Source organism: Dreissena polymorpha, chromosome 14 (genome assembly GCF_020536995.1).
Source record: "Dreissena polymorpha isolate Duluth1 chromosome 14, UMN_Dpol_1.0, whole genome shotgun sequence".
Taxonomy (NCBI): domain Eukaryota; kingdom Metazoa; phylum Mollusca; class Bivalvia; order Myida; family Dreissenidae; genus Dreissena; species Dreissena polymorpha.
In genome coordinates this window covers 66,508,669-66,535,980 of record NC_068368.1, presented here as the reverse complement: position 1 = coordinate 66,535,980, position 27,312 = coordinate 66,508,669, and the positions used below count along the sequence as shown (strand labels likewise).

Sequence of the window (27,312 nt, the reverse complement as noted above, 5' to 3'; positions counted from 1 at the left end):
ACGAGAAAGTTATGATGGTCTTTAAACGAAAAATGACATTGAACATTTTAAGATTCATGTTAAATTAAGGAGCACCGATATAACATGTATTCTAAAATGTATAATTATCAGGAACATTCTGATAATGAAAACAACTGGTTTTGGGATACACGGCCCGTATGTGATACCAACGTTTGCTTCTAACGTCAAGCTTCCTCATGTAACACAACGTTTATAAGTGCCAAGAGCGCTCGTATACCTGATTTTTATGCATATTTGTGTCAGATATAAATTTTACACTTTTGACATTTTTTGTTTAGCCCTCTCGAAAGCGTCGTGATAGAAAATGCTTATATTTAAAAATAGTTACATTTCGAGTAGATGAGCGACATATATAACAAGGCTTCAACATTCACTACAATCATAATTTTTGCTTATTTCCATGTATTATTGTTCCCGTAGAAGCAAACACGAACACTTTCTCAAATGTACGATTATACACTTGATTCATTTTGAAAATCTGTACGTGCATATCTTCAGCATGAACTAATCATCATCATTATCATCATCATCGTCATCATCATCATCATCATCATCATCATCATCATCATCATCATCATCATCATCATCATCATCATCATCATCATCATCATCATCATCATCATCATCATCATCATCATCATCATCATCATCATCATCATCATCATCATCATCCTTATTCCCAACATCTCAATCAGCACCCACATGATCATAAATTAATAAACTGCTTATTATTTCTTCATCATAAATGATCTGCGAATCTAAGATGTGATCTCCGTGTTTTGACAACATTTGAAATAATAGAGATAACAGTGTTTTGTAAACAAGAACCGGATCTTGGGCCGTTGTCTGTGGCGTCTTCTATCTTGTTATTGTCGTCATTATTTTTTAAGACACTTAAAACTAAAAAAAGTATTTACAATTTGTTTTCAACGGCATACACATACCTTTGAAAAAAAAAACAACATCGCTTTCTCTTGGACATATATAATGTCTATACGTCAAACATGCAAAATGTGTTTTTTTTAATTCATAAATGGTTCCTAACAATATAGACGGATTTACATGAAGGTCAAGGTTAGTTTATGAGGAAAAACTTGATATGATACATTGTAATGTTCTGATTAGTGAATGAGAATGCTCGCAATCTGGTCAATCTGTAAATATTTGAACGACCCGAGATAAGCTATGTTCGACACATCATTGCGCATTCCCATTCACTCAACTATTGTCGCTTGGACTTTATAACTACTGACAATTAGGGCACTTGCGGTTGATTTATAAATACTCGCAAATGTTTAAAAGTGAGAGCTACCATCAGCTTAGAGAGCTAAGTATAAAAATGGCATGACAAAACACTACAATCAGCATATTTGTTACATAATAAACTTAAAATGATGTTTATTTATAACAAAACACACTTGAGATATTGAGAACAATAAATATCCATTCGGGTTTACGCATTTTATATAAATCATGACAGCATATCTAAAAAATTCATATTTAAAACACAAACGATTAAAATATCGCATGAAAAATAAAGATGATGAAAACGCTGGAAATACTATTTGGACAAAAGTAAATACCATATTAAGACAAGAAGCCGAATATATTTACATTTATTATAACGTTTGAACGCGCCACGGAGTGCCACAGTTTTATTATTGTTTTCATATGAGCTGTCGGTTACGCGCACTTCGTTTGTATTTGTCAAGAATTGCGTGTCAGTCATGAATGAAAGTACCAGCTCAGTTTGTTATCAATTGAGAAACTATGACAGTTAAAGTAGATGTTGCTTTAACACAAAAATCTCAACATTTTTCAAAGACATAATAGCATTGTCAAACCATGTCTTCAAATGCGTTCAAATACACAAAAAGAAGCGATATACATCACATATAACCAAGTTATTTAAGCCTTTCACATGCAGGAGATCGTGTTTTTTATTTTAGGCTTTCCGGTAGTTTATAGAGAAATATAAGTTAATTACAAATGATAATTCACTGTTTTAAACAGTGAACATTAACAGTGAAAATGATCGATATTTGTTTTGTTTTACCAGAACTTTTTTTGGATAAGTTTTGTTTCCAAATTGTGATATCCAATTTTACCAAGTGTGATTATTCTGCAATAAATGCTTATAACAACTTACGGATTAGCTTCCCTTGAACTTTCAACAGGAAATTAGATTGACAGGAGTGGCAAAAATACATTTGGTTGGATTCGGTTGAATATCGATATTTTATTCACTCGTGATCATATAAAAAAAATCTGCGCCACTCGTGAACATATTTTTTCCTATGATCACTCGTGAATTAAAATCGATATTCCACCGAATCCAACAAATATCCTCTATATCTATGGGTTCACATACCTAGCAATCTATTGGTACTTTTAAAATATGTTAAATTCTGCAAGTTGAGTAAAGTCAAATACCTAAAATATTTGTTATCTGTAATATCCTCCAACGATAGGGTAGATAGGATTTTCTCGTCAACTTTTTAAAAATACGAACGTTATTTTTCAATTAAATAATGATCTTTAATGACAAAATCTTCCAAATCTATATGTATAAGAAAAAATGTTTTGCAAATAAGATCGAATGTAGCACACATGCTCAAAACTCCACCTGGAATACGAAACAAAAAATAGGGTCATCACCAACAATTCTGTGGTGTTTAGTGGAAACACAGAACTATGTTGAGCTAATTGAAGATTTTGGAAATTCTACATGTTATAAAGGCCTACCATACGATACGGGCCACGATTTCGTGGTCATTGCGGTCCTTGATCATGACAACACATGAATGAATAACACGTTTCAAAGAGCAAATATTTCATAAAGAATTTTAGAACACCACAAAATGAATTACATTCGCTTTAATGGTTCTTGCTGGGGCCATCGTTAACATGTTTTGTTTCTGGTGTAACCTGACCGAAAACCGCAAATTTCGCTGATCCTATGTTTGTTTTTAGGTCTGAGTTTTTATATTGGTTTTGTTCAACCTCAAAAGAAAGACATATTTAAGTAACTATTCAGGATACGTCTTAACAACAACACGTTGTTTTCTACAGCTCATCTTATACTTTTGTAAATTATTGATACATCTATCAGAGGAAGAAGTTAATATTATTTCTATGTTCAATTGCAATGCACATGAATTTTGTGTAAAAGCTGTTTTTGGTTAAAAAAACAACTTGTCATCACGTTCTCGTGTCATACTCACAGACAGCGTGGACATACACAGTTAAGCTTGAGCCGTTTCATTTCAAATGAAGACAATTGAAACAGTCCCCGCCAGAAGGTGGCAAATTGACTTTTATCTGGTCGGCGGGTGCACGTCAACGTTTTCGAAAGACTTGTATTTTTGTTCCACCTGACGAGTTTTTCGAAGTCATCAAACTCGAATATCTAGTCGACCAGGCACCACAGGATTCAGCTCACGACTGTCATTTTTACATAGCAATCACACAGGCGTTGGCAATTGATTGACATGCAAACGTTTATGGCCCCTCGTCACTGTGCGGTAATCTTGCGAAGCGCGCTTTTTTGAGATCACGCGAGTAACATGTATCGCGCTGCGTCTGTCATATCTAAAAACAACTGACGAATCATTTATATCTTTAGGTGTCCGTTTAATTTGCAATCTATGCATTACATGTATTCATTTTCATGTACAAAACTACGATAAACAGTGTATTCTAGCGCGAATAATCTTAATGTAAACATAAGCTTTGATTTATCGTAGTTCGTTGACAAATAAACATTGCTGTGTAGTTCTGATGCTATGATTTAGCACTATCTTATAACTGTTACTTAACTTGGTACTCGATTCATTAACAATACAAACCACTACTCACATGCTGTTACACTTTATATATTATTGTGTAATATGTGTAATATAGACTGACAAAGCTTCATGTGTAACAAACCAATATCAACATACATACTCCAATGTAAGACCTTTTAAAGACCAACAATATTTTTAACATATAATACTATACACACTAGCATATCTAAATAAAAACACCAATATCAAAGTTCTAACCGATAAATCAACATCATTTGGTGGACTTGTTGAACTTTTATCTGTTACAGTTAACACATTTTCTTTCTGAAAGATGACACGTTATTTATTTCGAGAGAATGATACATTTTGCAAGACAGATGACGTCACAATGAATTGCATTCCGATTACTCGTCCTTTGTTGTATATTGAAAACTTATCTTCACTCTGTAACTTGCAAAATAAAATGGGACAAAATGAAACAAGAAGCTGTCACATGCTGTTTATTTCACGCCACTGGTGTTGAAAGAGTACAGTAAGAATTTGTGATTGTATTTAAAAGAAAGAAAACGAGGAAATGTAATCATTAAGCTCTAGGATTTTTTAATTTTGAACGTAATACAATAATATATAATAATCACGTCATTGTGAATCCTTTACAATATGCGCTTTATACGTTGAAACTGAACATATTGCATGTAAATGAAGGAGTTGTTGCGTACAGGGGCTTTTACAGGCAATTTCAAACAAAACAAACATGCCCTTAAAAATGACACAAACATGAATCGATGCAAATATATTGTGTAGCATTTGCATTCATTCTTTCTTGACGAAATAGCACGCACAGTGTATGGGTTTTGCAGTAGCTAGAATGTATTTTTATACAAAGAGAAATAACTCACCAAAACATAATGCAAGCAACAAGACACAATGCACAATAGCACTGCTACATTCCTTTGGTTTAGTTTGTTGAAAATCGCATGCAAATGTAGGAAATTGCACACACAAGCTTAGGAGAGATGGATGAAATGTATAAATACTATTTATATATCCTTATAGCCTTTGACCGAGAATTATTATTTAACTATATTAACGCTGTTACACCATTATCCTAACTGGTGACCTGGTGACCTCGCTTGTTGAAACATGGTCATCCCACCCCAGGCTTTCTTCCTTGCCGGGCCTCCACATGGGACTAGGGCAGATTGAGACATACACACTTATAATTTGAAGTTGATTTACTTGCAGACTGTAGATCGTTTAAACAATGTATTTTCCCGATTTCTAAATAAAGAAGTTGTATTTCATTTAAATAACTATGTCTTTGATATGCACATACTACCAGAGTTTTCAGGAAAGTAAATCCATAGAACGATTATATTGTAAATATGAAAACATTTACATGTATATGAATTTCATGATACAGTTACTATGAACTACAGGTAATCACACTATATTGCCCTTCAAACCCCGCGGCTGGGACCCTCCATGTTGGACTATGAACTTGCCACACTAGCCACCTCTACCAACCTTTGTTGTGGTGGATATGGTGTCCGCCTTGCGACCGGGAGGTCACGGGTTCGATCCTCACCGTGGGAGCGTTCTTTAGATCTCCCCCAAAGACACCAAGTACTGGTTCTAGGCCCAGGAAACGGACTCGAGAGCGTTTATATAAGCCTAAGGCTTTCGACGCAATCGAGCTAAAATAAATAGGTTTAAACTAACCTTTGTTGTGTTAACTTCAGATGCTCACGTATATCACCTTGAATCTTTTAATCATAAAGATGCATATTGGCATTTTACGTTTGAAAATGGACTCACAAAAATGGGACAACACCGTATTGAGATTCTATCTTATTCAGAATGTGTTTGGCTGAGTAATAGCTGAAAAAACAAAAGCATACACGACAACACAAGCAGAAGCAAGTATTGTATTCACAAAAGTAACATTTGACTTTGCGCAATAAGTTCATTAGTTGAATATAGTGTGTAATCTACTGGGAATCCGCCGCCTGATGTCAATGTTTTTCTATCAAACCAGACTAATTTTTAACTAAGCTGAGATATTTTTACAACACATGTTATGAATTAGACAGACAGACAGAGACAGAGAGAGACAGAGAGGCAGACAGACAGACAGACAGACAGACAGACAGACAGACAGACAGACAGACAGACAGACAGACAGACAGACAGACAGACAGACAGACAGACAGACAGACAGACAGACAGACATATAAACAGACAGACAGACAGACAGGCAGGTAGGCAGACACAGACAGACAGACAGACAAACAGACAGACAGACAGACAGACAGACAGACATACAGACATACAGACAGACAGACAGACAGACAGACAGACAGACAGACAGACAGACAGACAGACAGACAGACAGACAGACAGACAGACAGACAGACAGACAGACAGACAGACTGTATAAGCATTTAACGGGAAATGTGAAGTGTCAGCTAAGAACACTGTGTAATTTACTCCCCGCTGTATGTACCTGAATTTATCTGGAGTTGAAACAAACAAAGCGTGTATTATGAATGTTGTCGTAGTCATTGATTTGATGTTCACAATTTATAGATTGTATTATTTATTTGGTTCATACATTCGCATATCGCTCTACCCACTTAATCTACGAAAAATAATGTCACACAAATATTAATAATGATGTTGCAGTAATCGGATGTACAGTGTCATAATTGGCTAATTGTCGTTGTAGCATAATCTTGCGATACCATATGGTGTCACGTATTTGAATTAATATATGTGCAATGGTTTTGAAACAAACATGTGCAAAATTAGAATGATAAAAGTCGTGCAGGATATATTGATAACAAAAAAAAATTGCATTATGTCACACAAAGAGAGGTCTTTTTTGTTTGTTTTATATTTTGTTCCACCACATTTATTCCTTTATCCATTACGTGGTAAGAGTATCTATAATAAGGACGCCCTTGTCCAATTTAACAAGAATGATAGCAATCACTATATAATCTTTATTCAAAACTAAGAATTACAAGCAAACGTTCATAAAGCAGACAAAACACCACCATCAATACCATACATTCTTTATCAAACATTAGAAATTAGTCTATGTTTTTACATATTTTCAATTCGACATTTTCAAAACATGTATGTTATAATTGACAAAAATGTGCATACAAAGAGAACAAATCACTTATTACACAGAATCTGGTTACAATTATAAAACATCCGGAAGCAAAATGATTAAAGAGGTATTTCGTTATATTCAATAATACCAACGTATACACAACTTCAAACAACAAAACAGTAAATACTCCATTTTGTTTGCTATAGAACTGGTTGTCTCCGAGGCAATGTTATATTCATGGCTGATAAAATCTGAATGGATTATACAAAACGTTAGTAGCAAAAGTTCATTAGCCATTTTAAGTGATCTTTAAAAGTTTAAGGAACCAACACAAGATACTTATCAAAGAACAAGAAAATCAAAATACACAGATTATAATATAAGCGTTAACTACTTAATGAAAGCACACATCATTTAACACTGCCATGTTCTAGCCGAATATCGGTTGCCTGGTAAGTGCGTAATTAGGCATTTGTATCATGATTTGACTGTCACTCACTCTCCTCTTCCTAAAACATGAAGAAAACAATTAGACAAATATAATTACATATTCACCACATTATTTTTTGAATTATGTAAATATAATTTATTTCAGGAGGGTTCGCCAAAGAGTTTAAGCTACGTGATTGATCATCTATATATTATATCCATGGACACGGTTTTATGTAAAGGGATTACACATTATTTGTCATTTGTTATATCATTTCCTCAGAATCATATGTACAAATTAAAAAAAAATACTTTCAAACACTTGTTTCAATAAATATTTTTTACATGTAAATTAGTTTTGTAGCCGTTAATGATAATTATATAATAAGTAAAGTATTTACACAATAATCAATCACATACTTATTGGTAATATGCTTGTACGAAACAAGACCACCAACAGACAAAAGAGCGAAGGCCACAAGTCCACCGGCAAGTCCAGCTCCAAGTGCAACCGCATATGAACCACTTCCTAGTTGAAGAAATCAAGTTTTTGAACAACGTTATCTAAGATTTACTATTTAAATCATCGTCAATTATTATAACTTTTAAGCGGCGTAAATGGTAATATACGCCATATATAACTCTTTTATGTGACCTTATTGTTCTCCAATGTTGTTTTGTGAGCAACAGTTAACTTATATTATTTAAAATTACATTTAATGGAATATTCATATTATCGTCGGCATTAAAAACTATAGCAAATTTTCCATGTCTTCTTAATTACAAATAAAGGAAGCCACAAACCTCCAGTCGTTTTTTCTCCGTCACCGTTCAAATCATCTAATTGAACTGCAAATAAATTTTGTCTTCGTTAGAAACACCATTTACTAAAAGTGTCCATTAAATGCACCCGAAAGAAAGTGTGTCAAGTGCTATCAACTCATGTCGCAAGTGTACATATAAATTATTTGGCATGTGCAACACTATCCAGCGCAAAAAGAATTTGAAACTGCTTTCAATAGCAACGGAAGCGTTAACAAAGTTTGTGTAACGATATGCTTGAAGCGTTTCAGCGAAATGATTTTACCATATGCGGATAATAGAGCTCAAGAAACACCATGATACGTAATCCCGTATTAGTATTTGCTTATGCCTTTAACATAGAATGCATTGAAAAATATGCCTCTTCATACAACAAAATAAATATATGTCATTATCGTAAAAGCAACATCATCAAACATGTTTCAAGCATATGTCATGTGTCGGAAGTGTAAAGGCAAAGCACGAATGGTGTTAAACTGATTCATATACATACTAGAACAATCCGATGCTTGGATCGAACCAATCCCTGGAGTGGTTCTACCTCTCGGACACACTTTGCATTCCGATTGTCCTTTCTCGTCCTGGTACTGCCCTATCGGACACATGATGACGGTCCGTCCATCAGAATATGTTCCTACGGGGCACTCAGCTTAAAATAAAAAACGTGGGGCTATAGACTATGCAAATAATTAAACTTGGTATTTCAAATTACCAGTAATACAATCGTTAGTAGTCATATGGCTTTTTGTCTTTCTATTGTTGTTCAAAACAAAATAGGTTTAATGCATTATATATATTATATTTTTTATATATTGTTTCCATTTTCGAACGAGAGAAATATACATCGAACTTATAAAGCCAATATTGTATGCATCAAGGCAACACTATATAACGAACATGGTCTTTAAAATGTCCAACACTACATAAGACATTTTAAAACTAAAAATATATGATAAAATAAATTATACCACAGAAGACCTCCAATCGAACGGAACCTTTAGGACAAGTGATGGACGTGCCAATGCGAAGTCCAGCTGTACCATTTTTAACTGTATGCTGAACGCCATCAATTGTGACTTGAAAGAAGTCCACAGAATTGTTGGCAATAGTTTGCGCCGCACGTTCCAGTTCAAAGGTTTTCTTCACAAAGTGGACCAGAGCGTCTGACGGGGCTTCAAGTAATTTTTTTAAACAAGAAGCACATAATAAAAATTATTATGTAATGATCATGTATATTTGCATTAATACAATAGCTAATAACAATAATTAAATACTATTTTAAAATATATAATAATGTGATATGCATATTAATGTAAACATACATGGTCTTTTTACAGAATAACCAATTTTCAGCTACCGATATCTGATATGAATGAAATTAGAACATTAGCCTACCAATGTTTTTTTCTGTGTAAAACAATATTACAGGTATTTCATTAGTATTTGTGATCACGCTTTTGAAATGTATTATAACCTTTTATTATTGTATTGTAGGATATTGCAATGGACATTTAAACCAATCTTTTTTCTCTAAAATCCCTACCTGAATTGTTGCCAAGAACAGCAGCGACATCAAGTACATTGTTTGTTGACAGAACATCAGAGTGTATATCCACCACTAGAGAGAGGCCGTTCTCAGAAGCTCGCTTCAATCTGGCCACATGACATTCTTCGTTCTGTATATCAATTTGGCACTGTTCGTCTTTAACACACTCCAGTTGCTTAAGTTTTATTTCAATTTGCGTGTTAATTGTGTCAATGTTTTTCTCGTTGCAATCAAGTGTTTCATAATGACTTTCCAAAGATACCTTCATATGAGATGGTGCTTTTACCTCTGGAAAAAACGTGATTATTTTGATTATATTAGATTGTTAGTTACTCAACAAACAATCACTTTGTGCCTTGTCCACGTAATTGATATAACAACATGACAATCTTTTATTTCATTATAGAATCTTGGAATATCCGTACCTGAACAGGAAGGAAGTATTGCTGTTGGGTTCGCAGTGTTCTGATGGTTCCATTTGTAGCCTGTGCTAATACCGCACTCGTACACAGGAAGTGGAGGCTCCGCAAAATATAGACCTCACACGAGAATAAACAGTTTAGTTTATGGCAAATTACTTCTTACATCCAATATTGAAATCTATTAAGACGTATCACAAATTAGTTTTAGTACAACTTAGTCGGTATTAGAGCCATGGTGTATTGTTAAAAAATGCATCGATGTTTACATCATGATAATGTATACGTTTTCTGATCCAATCGTTTGAATCGATTGTATAACAATATCGTTGTAATTTAAATCTCACTTCGATATAGATCTAAATACATTTTTTCTATAGTATAAAATAAAGCACTGAACCTTGTCATGCAAAAATCTACCTGGCCGGCATGTCAGAGTGCAACTTTTTATCTCAACAGATTCGTTGCAGGAGATTTCCACACCGTACGGGCGTCGCAGTGCACTGCATTCTGAAATATAGCATTCGAACTTCTTCGTAGAATAACTAACACTATTTGTCAATGAATAATTAAATATCTACACACTTAACATATAGACGAATATTTTAAATCATACAGTGAAAGAGCATTTTGTTCCGAATATATAGAAACGGAACCTGTACGATATTTTTGTCAAATCGCACATAGGTTCAGCTAGAAGGCATAAACGTTACTTTGTTTTGATTCTTCAATTTCAATGTTCACACTGTCAGAAAACACTGAGCATGTTTTTGTGTTTACCTGGACACTTGTCTGTGTTGCACGCTTCCGATACAATTGATTCCCCCTCGCAATCGAGACCTTCTGGTTCGGGCGGTGGGCTGACACACGCTCGAGTTTTCGATCTCGTTCCGCCACCACACGTGTGTGTGCAAACAGACCATTCCGTCCAATAGGACCATTGCCCGTCAACTTAAATGCACAAAGTCTTGACGATATAAAATTATAGAGTTTCGAGTTTATGCATAGTAGTATGTTAGCGTTGTACTACCATTTAGTATATAAATAACATAGCTATATTTAACCATACAATAGGAGACAAGTCATTCATTTGCTATCAAGTAACATTATGAGATTTACATTATAAATCAATTCAAATCATGACAAGCAAGATCCAGTTTTTTCTGATAGGGTTTTATTTACCAGCCTTCCGATCACAGAGCAGCCCACTGTATCCATATCTACATTGGCAGTAATAATTGGAGCCCATGTGCAAACAAGTCGCTCCATTTGAACACTCGTTTGACGAACATAAATCAGGAGGCACTTCACACAGTCTTCCAGTGAAACCATTGCTTTTTTTAGTATAAAAACATGAAATGTTTGTATTGTCCAATTACCTTGTATTGAATTGACAGTTCATCACTTGTCTTTAAATACAAGATTAGCCGATTGTTACTTAAACTGATCTTCTTATAATGATTATGGAAATCGTAATTGCAATATTTAACCAATTCAACATATATGTGTATGTGTCAATGTTCTAACAAAGTATGATTGATTTATTTCATTTATTTCCAATGCGGCTTGGAATTTATTTGAAATATTTATCATTTGTCATTTCACTACAGCATTGCAATAAAAAATCGAAGCATATATTGTACTACAAAGGAAACTTATATAAGCAAAATGTATAAAACAACCTGCAATGGCATTTGAAGTCCCCAATCATATTGATACATTCATGCTGACCACAGGGTTTGCTTGAACACTCATCTGTTGCTATAAATAAGAATATGCACATGAATTGATAATTCGATACTCGAGTTATGTGATGATTTTTATACTTAGTTGTGTGTTTTTTCTTTCAATAAATCTTTCAATTTTGTCTCAAATGATAGAAAAACTGTTATTTTTTTTTTGAATATGCATACATGTATTATCATGCCTTTTAATTAATATATTTTATATTAATCGAACCTACCATCACACAGCGATGGCACTACAATTTGAGCGTCTTGAATTTGTGCCAGATTATCAATGGTGTACAACGATGAAGAATGCATGATACAACTTTTAGCTGACTGTTGAACATCGGAAAAGCTGGATTTATATGGTACAACGTGGAAGTCCGATAAATACATCTCTGAAATATTGACAAACGACTTATCTTAGAGCTACGAAATTAAATTCCGATTACACTTGAGCAAACAATTAATAGTGTTCAAAAGTAATAGAATGCATTTGATAGGAAGTTATTAAAGTTAAATAAATGAATTATTCCAATATTTAATTTTACTCAAATGCTCGAAAAAAAAACGTATATGCAGAAAATACAGCATAACCCCATTTATATTACCACCACGAAAGACAACACGGTCGTCGGCAGTCAATACGGTTGACCTTTCAAGTGTCACTGTCAAATTGGAGCAAATTTCGTTGCCGTTCAAATAAACCACCAAATTTTGTATCCCGATTGCTAGCGCAAGATGAGTCCAAGAATGGAGTTGTATTGATGCATTGCTTTTGCAAACAATATCGCTGAAATAAAAATGTTGACTGTCTACAGGTATTGAAGTAGGTCGTATAATTTTTTGAGCCGCCTCATGGTTAAATGGCACCTTAGACATACCAAAAGAGTGCAGCTCCAGAAATTGCTCTGCATCCATTTATATTAATCGAACCTACCATCACACAGCGATGGTACTACAATTTTAGCGTCTTGAATTTTTGCCAGATTATCAATGGTGTACAAAGATGAAGAATGGCTGATACAACTTTTAGCTGACTGTTGACCATCGGAAAAGCTGGATTTATATAGTTGGTCTGGAGCAACGCTTACCCTTATAACACATAGCCATTTTTGCACGACGCAGCTCAATTTGAATACCCCTATTTGATGTAATCAAGGGCAGTGTCTTAAAGTATATGAAATTCAGATATTAATCGCCGTCTCCTTAGATCATACTGAATGCTAAAATGGTGCGAATTGAATGTATATTTTACGCTTGGCACGAATAAAGTCACTTACTGAATTCACTCCATTGTAATCACACAATACATATTGTTTTATAGTATTTGTGCCCTGATACTTTAAACAGAATGTTTGGACATTGTCATGTGTCGTTTTATCGACATATTTTTGTTTTCTATTTACACTCTATTTGGTAAATCGCTGACTATCGTCATTTCGTCTCACAGCTTTGCAAAGAGTTAAATGCCCCCCTCGTGGGTGTCAAATTTAAATATATATATATATATATATATATATATATATATATATATATATATATATATATATATATATATATATATATATATATATATATATATATATATTGCTAAATTGTTTTTATAAAAAAAACTTATTGTGCGTTATCTTTTTTTCTACTTATTCATTTCTCGTGACTATATAAAGCGCATTTTGTTAATAGTTTTTAATACATATTTTAATATTACATTATATAGATATCGAATTTGGTGACGAAATATATTTATTAACATTGCAATTTTTCAAACTCAAAATTATAAAACCGAAACAATGCGAAAATTCCAAAATAGTTGGTCACTCCATCCATTCATCCGTCCGTCCGTCCGTCCGTCCGCCCGTCCGTCCGTCCGTCCGTCCGTCCGTCCGTCCTTCCATCCATCCATCCATCCATCCATCCATCCATCCATCCATCCATCCATCCATCCATCCATCCATCCATCCATCCATCCATCCATCCATCCATCCATCCATCCATCCATCCATCCATCCATCCATCCATCCATCCATCCATCCATCCATACATACATCCATCCATCCATCCATCCATCCATCCATCCATCCATAAATCCATCCATCATCAATATATCAATCCATATATCCATCCATCCGTCAATCTATCAATGAAATAATGAATGAATGAATGAATCACCCAATCGATCAATGTTTCGTACCTCATAATGGTTACAACAACGACGTTGCCTGGTGAAAACGCCAATGAGAGTTCAAATTGGTTGGTGGTTGGTGCAATTATAGATATTGAATTGTCTGTTGTCAGATTTGACTTAATTACTATCCACGTTGAAATAGTTATTTCTCTTGCAGAAGCATTGTTGTATACCACAAACCCGGTCTTCGTCTGAACATCGTAACCTATAACGCATAACTTTAGTATGTGTATATGTATTTCAATGTGAAGCACCACTATCTAAACACACACTTACTGTTACGGAGGGGTTTTATGTTGTTTTATGTCTGTTCCATATATAGTTTTGTGTTTTATTATATAGGTCATTGAGCACTTGCCTAAATATAATTCAAGCGGGTTTGTACATTTCTTAACCGAATAAGTAAACGGATGTTCATTATTCCTTAAAAATTGTCAAATTAATTCAAGGCTATATATCCAAGCAAATAAAAATAAAAATAATCTAAATGTTAATAATGTTAATAATATATTAACTAATCCAGTTCGTTATGAGACATTTGTACAATATTCCTCTATTTAAAATAATTTTTGTCATGAAATAAATATCGTCTTGGGTTATACTACTTACGTGTACAGTTTAAAACTGACGTTGCGCCTTCGGTTGGTGCTCTTGTTCCGGATGGACAGGGCGAGCACACGATCGACGAAGGAACAGGTTGGAACGCAGAACTGGGACATTTGGCGCAAGGTACAAGGCCTGTGGGCGAATACTCTCCAGGAAGACACGGTGCTTAACACACAGGAATACATAATACATACGAAACAATAGAAGACCATACGAATAACACGCTCATGTTAATTGTTTTAGTTCATTAAGTAAAGCACTATTATTCGTGTAATTTATATTATACTATTTCAGTACAAAGTGTTTCACTGTATTTTCAATTATGACAATAATTTTTGATATGTGAATACGATATTCAATTTTCATGTGCATAAGGGTAATGATGCTTTGTTGAAAATAAGGACTTCTCTGCCACAGCAGTTCTTCTGTCCCATTTAATACATTTATAACTGCCATTTCAGACAGTGTCGTGTAGCTACCCTCTACTTTAGGTTAAAGTTAAGCGATGAGCTTTAAATACAAACATTATATTCAATACATGACTGACCATGTGTGTTTTAAAGAATTTTAGAGCTCACTTATCAAACCTTGTGAATGATATCATTCATGTGCAAATATACCATGTGTAACACAACAACATATTTATGTGAAACCATTATATATCGTCAGGCATTATTTTTCGTATATTTTGTTAGTCGACCGATTGACGAATTCAAGATCCTAACGAACAGTTATGTCCCATATTTGAACAAAATAAGACTGAATTACCAAAGTCATGAGGCACTAAACTCCAACGTAATCCACGCATTCATACTCCGTCTGTTACGTAATCAAGATAAATCCGGTTTTGACACAAAACCGTGTAGATTACACAGAGTACTTACTGACACGTGACATTGCTCTTAAACGCGAAAGCAGTACACCTGTATTGACTGCGTTGACTTCGTTTAGGTAGAATTGTAATGATACGCGCTAATTGTTAACTTTATTACCCATTGTATGTATTGTGTTTTTCAGTGTTGTTGCAGAAGATTATACAGCCTCCACGCACCGGATTAGATCCGGATCAAAGACAATAAACACAATGAAAAGATTGTGATGTATATACTTATCGCATACTTTCTCCGCATTGATTACAAATAAATACAGAACATTTTGATTTGTGTTTGGTTGTCTAAATACAGGTGTAAAAATAGCTTCGGCTTCGTTTTATGGGCCATCGATCTTTTTAATAATTGACAGCTTTTACAAGTTTTACGATACATGTTTCAAATAATTGTTACTTGTAGCAATTGAAAACGTAACAGGTAAAGAGAAATTATCAATCATGACGATTAGTTCCATCCAAACGTAGGGAAATTGTTTTCAAAAAATCACTTTTATTTTTGCGTGATTTCCAGGATATCCCCGGAAAGCACGTGTTTCGAATGACTGAGTATGACGCAATAAAACATTGCTTTGTATCCTATTGCATTCAATCTTATTTAAACTTACTGTCCATTGGTTGTTACAATTACATCTGAACTTTGCAATATGAAACCGCTGTCCTATAATGCACTGTTAATTTTACACTTCCGAAAATTATTATGTCAAAGTGATCAAATATTTACAATGCAAAACTCTTGAAACTTTATTGAAAACTAACCAAACAGTTTGTTAACACTAATATCAACCAATAATCTTCGCACCATTTCTAATTTGCTCCGATAAAGGTAAGATTGTTATTAATTTGGCCATGATAATTAATGAATGGACCAATTGGCAACTGGCTTTACTGTTTCAAACCCAGGTTTCAAACACTCGTTAACGGTTATTCGGTCCCACTAACCCGCTAATCATAATAATGATACACTAATGGGGGCAAATTACTGATCACCTGATAACAAAAGACTAGTATATTGACATGTGACAAACAGGCCCCACCTCCTGCAAGTGACTCTCAAGTGTCCTCCCTCTTTCCCCACTACGATTTTTCGCAACCGCGATATATTTCGGACAAACAAATCGGATATTGACCGAAGCATTTTTTTTCAAAGTCATGAATTGGCGAATTTAAGTGCTGACGAAAACGTCATTTTTATAAAAATGACGAAAGTTCGTGCTGGCGAAAATAAATGACTTCACAGTACCCTTTCTGCTCTATAACCAGGTAGTCAAGGATTTTTTAAACGACTTGATGTACATGTTAAACGATTTGAGAAGGTGTTTTTGTGTTCACAGCCCGCTATCCAGAAAGACGTTTCTGTCCGCAATAATGTCAAACACGTTTAACATTCATATAAATTAAAAGGCCATATAAAAACACAATGTAATCTACTAACGAAACAAAAAGATGCGCAAATGGGTATAACGTCATATGCGGCCAGCTTAGCCCAGATCGGGCAGACTGGTCAAGACCTGCCCTGTCCGCAATAATGTCAAACACGTTTTTGTGGTCTCTTTAGAGGGCAGCGTAGCACCTGACAAGAGTGTTCGTATATGACGTTAATACCAAATTTCTATGAGAATGCTAAAGGTAAGTTATCGAATCAGGCTAATCTCACCGCGACAATCTTCTATTTTGCTTGAACCGATTCCAGTTGTGTTAGTAAGCGATGGGCATGGTGTGCAGTTGATGCTGTTCGGTGAGTCTTGGTAACTCCCGTGAGGACATTCTATGCATGTTCGTGTTCTGTTGGACAAATATTGTCCTATTGGGCATCCAACTGTAAGATGCAAAAATTGCCTGAGTACCGGTATTTAGCGCATGGCACAACACACGAATAATATACAAAAGAACAGTAAATCCCGTACATCAATACCTACCACAGGTAGACATGGCGGAACGCGCAATCGTTCCTGGTGGGCATTTGACTGAAGGAATTCCACTAGCAAAGGAGTCGGCCTCAACTACAAGACCAGCAATGTCAAACGCTCCATTGCTAGTTGCAATATGAATCGATTCGGCTATGTTGTCTAGCATTGAGGAAATTCGATCCATAGCCTGATTATCGGTTTCGTTAGGTAGTGAATGGTAAGCTAAACTAATTTCAAAGTCTACGATGTAGGCAAATTGCAGTGTTGCTCTACGGTAAACATTAGTGTCACGTTTTTTCCTGGACGTTGGTCCACATGAAATGGACACGAATTGGGCCTGACAGTCGGGATTTGAGGTACAAAACTCTAAATATTTTGATGTGTTTAAGGCGTTAATGAAGTTGTGTTGTATTTCAAATATATTTTCAGTGGAAGAATTGCATTTATCGGTGTAGTAGTAGAACTCAGAAGGAAGGTTCATAATGTCGGGATTAACTGCGACTGAAATGTAATACAATTAAAATGTTTAAGCTTCGAACTAATATTTGTCCAAATATTAGAAATGCGACACAATATTAAAAAGTTGTAGCAACCTTTTAGTAAACAACACAAGTACACATTTATATTTTGCTGAAAATGGTGATAAGTGTTTGTTATTTGTTGCATTAGATCGCAAATCATATTTTAAACAAAGTGTATTGTTTCTTACGATACTTGCTACACACTTAATGTAATCATATAAGAAGTCACTTTTATATTGTCGTTTGATAAAATAAAAATTCTCAAAGAATACCCGAATGCGCATATTATGTTAGAAATCGGATGTTACCAGGAACAGTTATATACTTCTGTTTTTACTATTTGCAATTGTAATATTTTACCGTTGCAGTCTGGCACTATGTGACTTGGGCGCCATAGTCCAGTCGATGTTCCACATACGAATTGACCATCAATGTTTGCAGGAACGTCAAATCCCTTCTGACACATCATGAGGCACATTTGTCCATAGGTCCATTCGCTACAAGCAATGGCTCCATTTTTTGGCTCGCGAAGTTGAGTGCAGTTTGTTTCTAAAATTTTAATCTGCTACTAGTTACCATGCTCAGAAGGCAGAATAAACTGTCAGCTTATTATTACGATAAAACGTTATATACACTGTAATAACAATGAATAAAACGTATAAAATATTTATGAGAATCTGATTTTATATCTAAATAGAAGACATTTGATACTCTAGTTACATCATCATTATACCACTCGTATCTGTAAAAGTAACCAATTGCTAGACAAAAAGACAAAAAGAGAGAAAACATGTAATGACAAAAGCCAGCGACAAACTCGAACACCAACAACTGGATTGAGCGCCTTATAGTATGGTGATTGGATGGAGGGTAAACCGGCTGAAGGCCATCTAAAATTAACAAATTACCAATACATAATCACAAATACTTACCGTTCCATCTTAATGAACCTTATAGCATCACAAGTATATATCCAGCATGCAAACGTGGTACAGACTGATTTAAATACCTTTGCAAAACGGTTTTAAAGAATTGGCATCCCATTGCCATTCCAGGTCTTTGTTGATGTTCTGCAAACAGGTGATGGTGTTAGCTCCGCCAAGTGGGTAGCCGCCTTTACACGACAGTCTGCATGTAGCGCCGAATGTGTAGAGGTGCGGACAGACGTATATCATCTTGTCATCTCCTACCCATCTTGTATTATCGGGCGGATCACAGCTTCTCGCTTTAAATTTAAATAAAAATAGGTATTCAAAACTACAGATACCCCCGCAAATTGTGTACATATATACGAAATAATATTGTAGTAAATTGTGCAAAAAGTTGGTTGGCTCGTATAATGTTCTATTACACGAAAGGCGGACCTGATTACAAATTAAGTAAAACTTTATCTTAACATAGGCGAATATTATTTATAACCGAAGCATTGTTTTGGCTGTGTTGCTATTTATCAGTTTTATGCGATTATTTTTGTATCTGGTTTTTGAAAAGTTTGTCTGTATAATCGTAACAATAAGACGCAATTTATGACCCGCAATGTTTAAATTAAAGCTTCTGTACCGAATTTAGAGAACATCGATATACAAATATATCTTACAATGTGTTTTTTAATTTCCAACATTTATTAACTGTTTGACGCACAGAAAATATTTCGTGAGACCTTAAAATACATTAATTAAAAGAAGACACATTATATAACGACCAGCTACAGATTAAAGGACCTATACAATTCATTTAATTTCTTTTGAAACGCTCTGATGAGATCGACATTAAATTTTAATGCGATAAATATAAATCCAAGTAACTGCTTGTAACTTAAAGCTTAAATTTGAACATTGGACAAATATTAAAGTAAACAAAGTACACTCTACAAAAATTAAAGATAAGCTTTCATAACCTTCCTCTTTATTCTCATACATCACGTATTTTATATAAATCGTGCATACTTTTAATGTTTAAGATGGCAGTATGACTCAGAGAAATGCCAGTTCTAAAGGTTAATTTACAATTCACTTAATTAACTTACAATTCACGTGAATGTGGAAAGAACAGCTATCGCCACTATTATTGGAAGAGTCTTTGATTCTATACGTTACTGTCCTTGAACCAGCTTCGAACCTCTGCCCGGGAAGATATCCATGAATTTCTGTTATTTCCAGTGGACCATTTGAATTGTCTGTGCCAGATGGTATATCCCAAGTAACAGCTGCCGTGTTATTTGGAGCATCAATACCTAAACTTATATCACCTGGACATTCAATGAAATACGGCGGCTGTTTGTCTGAAACAAACATGGCACATTTCAGTGTCATATGTTGCCATAACGTTTTAGAAAATATTAGAGGTTAAACATATATACTATATTACTTTATTAGCGTCATTGAATTGTTTATGCACGTGCTTTAATTCTCTTGTAAAACATGTTTAGATAATAGTCGATGTGGAGAATGAATCAATGAATGAATATATATATATTTTAAATCAAATGCAAAAAATTGAGTTAATTATGTGCTATGTTATGTTTGTAATCGATCTAGTTATGTCAATGCTCTATAAATATGCTACCTATGCATGATGCATTTATTTTCCAGTTCCCATTTGCGTCACAACCGATCTGGCTGTGTCCCATAACAGAATAATCCTTAAAGCAATGGACACGACACAGTGCGTCATATTTTGCGTGTGTTTGATCGCATAGTATTTCTCCATCGGTTACATTGGGACTGGTATTGCATGGTATGGCTTAAATAAAACACGCATTTACTGAAATACTTGACATGTACATCATAACAAAATACATTTGAAATGGTAATGACTTGAATTATCGTTTTCTATTATTTTGTTGTAATATTACAAGTATAGACGAATTGATTTACAATGTGATGTTTAAAAAATAATTAAACGTACGTTGACAGCTCGGTGTAGCCATGGACCATTTTGAAGAATCTGTGCATACCATAAATCTTACATCTGATGAATAACCAGGTTTGCAATGAACTGTACAGTTTGTGCCCATTATATTGTCAAGAAGATCGCATTCAACGTGGCCGTTTAGGAACGTTGTAACAGGTTCACAGCTGATAACTGGTATTAAAGTAACACACTCGAGAATGTTGTATCGATAATTTAATTTTCATATGGGCTCTATGATAATATGTTTGTTTTTGTATTTAAGAATGTAATTCAGTTTCGTTAAAAGAAGAAATACGAACATCTTTGATGGAATGATTCAAAAACACCACATTATCATGAATGCCGTTAATTATTCATGCATAAAATGGAAATACTACTAAACTTTTAAACGTTTGTTATATATTCATTTGTGTTTCTATGTTGAACATTTAAACACATTTTAACACGAAACATGCCAAAGTAATATAACATGATTTGTTTTAAAACAAACACAAGTATTCTTATTGTTTAACCTTTCACTTCAAAAGATAAACTCGTCTGTGCCATACGCCCACCACTGTCTTTAGCTGAGAAATATATCGTGTAAGATCCTTTAGTGAACAATGCCCCTGATTGCAATGGTGTAACAGTTACACTAAAATACAAAAGTAAAAAAAAGCAAACATATAAACAAACTATACCTATATATTTAAGACATCGATAATTTGTAAGCTGATACGATTTATAATGCATATTATATACATGTGTAAATATAATAAATAATAATTGTAAACAATCCACACAAGAATAAACAACTTTTTTTACTAGGAAATGACATATGTTAATATAATTTATATAAATACGTTAAATCCGCGTTGTCCTCTTTGTCACGAATCAAAGGTCCGGACCATGACACATGAGCGGTCTTCTGTCTGGTTGCAGCGATGACAGGGTTAGCCTGGTTCAGTGCAGCTGGTTTTGTCACAAGTGGTGCACTATTTGGTTCTTTGTGCCCATTTGCTTAAACAATATAAGAAAACTGTATTGTTGCGTTCTAGGCTTGTTTGTAGCACTTGTTCAAATAAACATGTTTATAATTGTCAAACAAATCATAAATTTTGCGTTGATTTTCGTTAAAAAAAGCATTTGCATTTTGGCTCAAATAGTATTCATTTAGTTTCTGATCAAATATTGTTTGTATTACAGATTGATGTCGTTCATGGCTTCATGTGTTATGCTGGTAATAAACATTACGTGAAATAAGAAGTTATTTCTCGTTTTAAGCAGCTTGATTACACAGTGCTGGTATTCGTTGCATTTGTATAGTACCTTGAAAGAAATAACTTAATACTTTAATATATCACATAAGGAAACTCATAAATTGTATCCGGCGATAAATTCTATTGTTATCCTTTATTTTTTTAACCGATAATCAGCTATAAACATAGAATGATTGAACAGTAGATAGCCATCTTCAAAAAAGAATTTGGGATTTAAACCGGTTTAAATTCTTGAAGGGCGCATTTACTAAGCAACCTCCTGAACAAGTTTAGCTACAAATGATGTGAAATTGCAACATGCATTTGAAACACAAGTTGTATTCGAATTCGATACTCATGGATGACAGATCAGTTAAGAAAAATCTATTATTAAATACCGATGTAAAATTCTTTAAATTGTATAAATTGCCCCCAAAAAGCAGGGTCTAGCAGACTTGTGCAACGTTCTTTACGTTATGCATTCCAATCAAAAGAAATACAGGTTGAATCTTACAACAGAAAAACGTGCAGATGATGAGGTCAACAACCAAGCCGGAAAGTGATCCTACGAGTAACCCCACAGGGCCAAAATGGCCCCCAATGTAACCTCCGATAGCAGCGAAAGAGCGTTTCGAGCGTTCGCCTAACCCGTGGTCATATATACCTGAAATAAATATATATATATATATATATATCACATATACAATACATTAAGCAAACATCTATACGTTTTTGAAAAACAAGTGAAAGTCCTTACTCAGAGCTTCCGTGCACGTGACATTAAGCTCGTGGTCGTTAACTTGCAAAGTGCATGTTTCCCCAAAAGGTATGAGTTTCCTTAACTTGATATATTCAGTCCAACGTGTACAATTCATCCTTTCATATTCGTAACGTAAAGGACATCCGTTATCAAACAATGTGCGCAGTTCAGTCTGAAAGGAGTAATTGCAAATTTTTGTGCTGACATTTTCATTATCAATAAAGGGTTAGTACAAACATAGAAATATGATCAGAAGTAGGGGTCTGGTCACCATCTTTTTGCTTTAAAATGAAGGTTATTTGCCTACTAAAGGACTCCCCAAGCTGCACAGGACAAGTCCTCTGCAATGCATTGGGGACGTTTATATCATACTACATTCAACAATTTGTGAACTAAAATATCAATTCTGTGAAAGTTTAAAGCATTTTAGTAGCAATATTAAATGTAACCGCGAATGTCACATGCGCTACGCGACAAATAATCATACAACAATAATTGAAAAATACACGTAAATGCTAAAGACATTAAACTGCGACATCCTGTGTTTAATGCATTCCCTTTTTTGGACTCTAAATGGAGGGGTGTTCTCTTCTTCTAAGTAAAACGTCACACAAAATTTAGAACAAACGCATCGCAGACACTAATAAATACCTTTGTAGCCTTTACAGCATGGCCAAAAATTGAAAGCTGAACGCATCCGAGAAATACCAAAGCAAATAAGCCGGCGTTCTACAAACCGAATTATAGCAATTGTTTTGTTGTTCATTATGATAATAGTGGTTATGCTTTTAGTGAAATAATAATAATTATAATAATAATAATAATAATATTAATAATAACATGAAGAAGAAGATGCTGATGCTTATGCTGCTGATGATTACTATTATAACAAAAGTTACAAAATTAATAATAATAATACAAATACAAATAATGCTAATTAATAAAAATAATAATAATATTTTAGTATTATTGGTATTATTATTTGTATCGTCATTATCATAACCGTTATACTACTTTTGTTAATTGAAATATGTTTAGTTCAATAAAATCGATACATGCAATACATTGTATATACATAAAATAATTATCTCATACTTAAACAGTTTACTTACCTTCATTTTCCTTTGAAAAGGGCAAGTGAACTGCGAATGGCGGGACTTAAATACCTGTATATCAGTTACATACACTTTGATTGGTGTCTCGTTATCAGGTACACCACACCACAGTGTCGCATGTTTAAATCTTTCCTGTCAATAAAGGTTTAAACTTAAGGCCGCTATGGCGGGCCTTGTTTGTTTGACACTGCGTTCACTAGCTTGGTTTATTCTCAGTCTATGATGAACGCGCTTTGACGTGGGACGCATGCAGCTGTTGGACAGCTGGAAAACGTGGTTTCAATAATATTATATATTAAATAAACAACAAGCATGTTTAAGATAACACACATTCGATTGAATTTCAATTAACTTACGCAATAGTTTTATGTTAGCAATAGAAAAATGTTTCTGCTGAATTCTTTTTTGTTGACAATATTTATAAACCATGCTAATTATATGTCAAAATCCGGATAATCGTAATTCATCTCTTAAAGAAGCTGTAATATAGGGACATCAATGCAAGATTGCTGGCTGAATTTATTGTCAAATATTAATAATAAAAAACACAACATACTATCAAACTAGTTGAAACCCCCTTTCCAACGCGGAAGAGGCATCCGCTTTAATTAAATGGCGTGTTTTATTTGTTTTATTTCCTTTATTGTATAGTACTTGGCGACGGTAAAAGACGCTCCGGATAATGTGTCGGGTATTTTAATACTACTTAATGCTATTATAAGACAATTGTAACTAATATAATCAACACAATTAAATCAAGAACAAATTCAGAACGTAAATCCTGTAAAAACGTCAACACAATATACGCACATTTATGAAAAGTAAATTATTATCTGTCAAATACAAGGCAATATACACGCAACAAGCATGCATTCTTGGGACACCTACTTTGAACGGTTCTTAAAAATATCATTTATTCATTTTCATGCGCATGCGCGAGATTAAAACTCATGTTTGATCGCGAGTATTTTTTCAAGGATTACAATATTCTGAGCTTGTAAAAATGTGTGACAATATATTTAAAATAAGAAGCAAAGTGTATTCTATCGGAGTAAATAGTTATAAAGACAGTTTGTGCAAGATTATATATGATATTTGACATTTTTCATATTTTTTTGTCATTTTATGCGTGTGGATTGCGTAGAAACTAGTTATATATTTGGTTTACCGCACAACAGCTCACGACAGGCCACCGTATTGTGATGAGCATAATGGATATAAATCGGAGTGTTGAACCGTTAGTTCAACAGCCCTCGGACACAGGGATTATGTGATAGGCATTCAATGGGGCATGACGTCACCGGCCAACAAAGTAATTGTGAGGACTATACTGACCTAGAGAAGGTTAATTTTCGAGATGTTCAGGAACTCCAGTCACTTGTGAACTTGTTTACGGAGTTCCCATGAGATATGTGTGTTCAGCGTATTGTTCGTGAGAATGCATCGTTCGAGTCTGACCTCGATCGTATACGCTGCCAATACTTTGAACATTTGAAATAAGTGAGTCCAGACTTCCCGTTAAATCAAAACTCTGAACTAAGGCATAGAGTCTACACGCGTTCTGGTGAATCAGTGGCTATCAGATTAGCACAAGACATTCACTCGATAAATTGGGTTATTGAAGGGGGTGACTACAGTATCATTAACAATATGATAAGCTCTGGTAAGGCAAGAAAATCATCCGTTCATCGACATCATACTAAATGAGCTCCAACCGTACGTCAAAAACTGAGAGATGTCAATGTGCACAAGAGCTGGCTGTTATAAAAGACACGATTACTTCACTTCAGGCTAGCGTATTTTGTATTAAACAATCTCTACATATTAGTTACAACTGGAGGTCGGAGCAGATAAACTGTATTTAAACTGGTAATCTGAATATCAAGACGGACATTCTAAATTGTCTGAATGCCGTTAACTCTGTGTCGACAGCGACACTCCAGGCCATGAGAAATCTCACTGGCTCCCTTGTTACTAGAATCGTAGAGGTTGAAGACCGAGTGAGGAACGTAGAGGTACAACTGGAGTCGGAGAACATACATGTTACACACTGTTATTTCGATGCGAGAGACCTAAACACACCCTCTAGCAGCCGGACACATACATACACAGAGAATAGTGTGGACAGTTTCCATAAACCCAATACAGAATCACATACGTAATGACTGGTGAACACATCCCTGTCAGAGTAACAATAAGAAATGATGATGCGGACACACAATCAGCAGGTGACTTCCGGCGGGTTGAAACCAGACGTGTTAAGCGGTTCTGTGTTCATACGATGCCATTTTTAACAAGAAACAGTCGGAGACGGGTGATGCTCCCCAAAGTTTTTTTTGTCACAATATTGCACTATATATTCAGATAAAAGGAAACGTCTTGAGGGGCATAACTTTGGACAAAAAAATACAATGGATGGTTAAGCAACTAAAACATTTCAAAGGGCCATAACTCTCTAAATAAATCATCTAACCAGAACCCACAAGTAACATGCGCATCTCCTCAAGGTAGTTAAGCCTCCCATAAAGCTTCATTGCATTCAAGTCAGTAATAGGGGAGAAATAGCAGGGACCAGAATTGCACTATATGTACAGTTTATAGAAAAATTCAAAGGGCCATAACTCTGTGAAAAATCATCCGACCATAACCGGCTGATAATACGCACATCTCCTGTTGGTAGTGAAGGCTCCCATAAAGTTTCATTGAATTCCCGTAATAAGTTGCTGAGAAATAGCTTGGACAAGAATTGCACTATATGTACAATGGAAAATTTCAAAGGGCCATAACTCTGTGAAAAATCATCCGACCAGAACTGGCTGATAATATGCACATCTCCTTTTGGTAGTGAAGCTTCCCATAAAGTTTCATTGAATTCCGGTCGTTAGTTGCACAGTTAATGGAAAATTTCAAAGGGCCATAACTCTGTGAACAAGAAACCGTCGGAGACAGGTGATGTTCCCCAAAGTCTTTTTTGTCACAATATTGCCCTATATATTCATATTAAAGGAAACGTCTTGAGGGGCATAACTTTGGACAAAATAATACAATGCATGGTTTAGCAACTTAAAAATTTCAAAGGGCCATAACTCATCTAACCAGAACCCACTAATAACATGCGCATCTCCTCAAGGTAGTTCAGCTTCCCATAAAGCATCATTGAAGTCCAGTCAGTAGTTGGGGAGAAATAGCCCGGACAAGAATTGCACTATACGTACAGTTTATAGTAAATTTCAAAGGGCAATAACTCTGTGAAAAATTATCCGACCATAGCCGGCTAATAACATGCACATCTCCTGTTGGTA

At 34.8% G+C, this 27,312-nt stretch overlaps 1 protein-coding gene across 1 annotated transcript; it reads right to left on the bottom strand.

The window, feature by feature from the left end:
• Nucleotides 1-10,301: 10,301 nt before the first annotated feature.
• On the bottom strand, nucleotides 10,302-24,013 carry LOC127857450 (sushi, von Willebrand factor type A, EGF and pentraxin domain-containing protein 1-like). Its single transcript, XM_052393845.1, has 16 exons — nucleotides 24,008-24,013; nucleotides 22,893-23,067; nucleotides 21,740-21,896; nucleotides 21,410-21,531; nucleotides 20,011-20,265; nucleotides 18,994-19,209; nucleotides 18,345-18,533; nucleotides 17,473-17,964; nucleotides 17,211-17,372; nucleotides 14,691-14,832; nucleotides 12,814-12,932; nucleotides 11,829-11,907; nucleotides 11,329-11,480; nucleotides 10,927-11,097; nucleotides 10,567-10,656; nucleotides 10,302-10,327 (listed from the first exon to the last, which is right to left on the bottom strand). The coding sequence occupies exons 1-16, from the start codon at nucleotides 24,011-24,013 to the stop codon at nucleotides 10,302-10,304; spliced, it is 2,553 nt and encodes an 850-aa protein (XP_052249805.1).
• Nucleotides 24,014-27,312: the final 3,299 nt, after the last annotated feature.

What these genes read in the sequence shown, in the direction of transcription:
- LOC127857450 (XM_052393845.1), bottom strand. An exon ending in TTTCCACATTCACGTGAATT is followed by an intron (nt 19,210 to 20,010) that starts GTAAGTTAATTA and finishes TTAAATTTAAAG; the next exon opens with CGAGAAGCTGTGATCCGCCC. An exon ending in CATAGTGCCAGACTGCAACG is followed by an intron (nt 17,965 to 18,344) that starts GTAAAATATTAC and finishes ATTACATTTCAG; the next exon opens with TCGCAGTTAATCCCGACATT.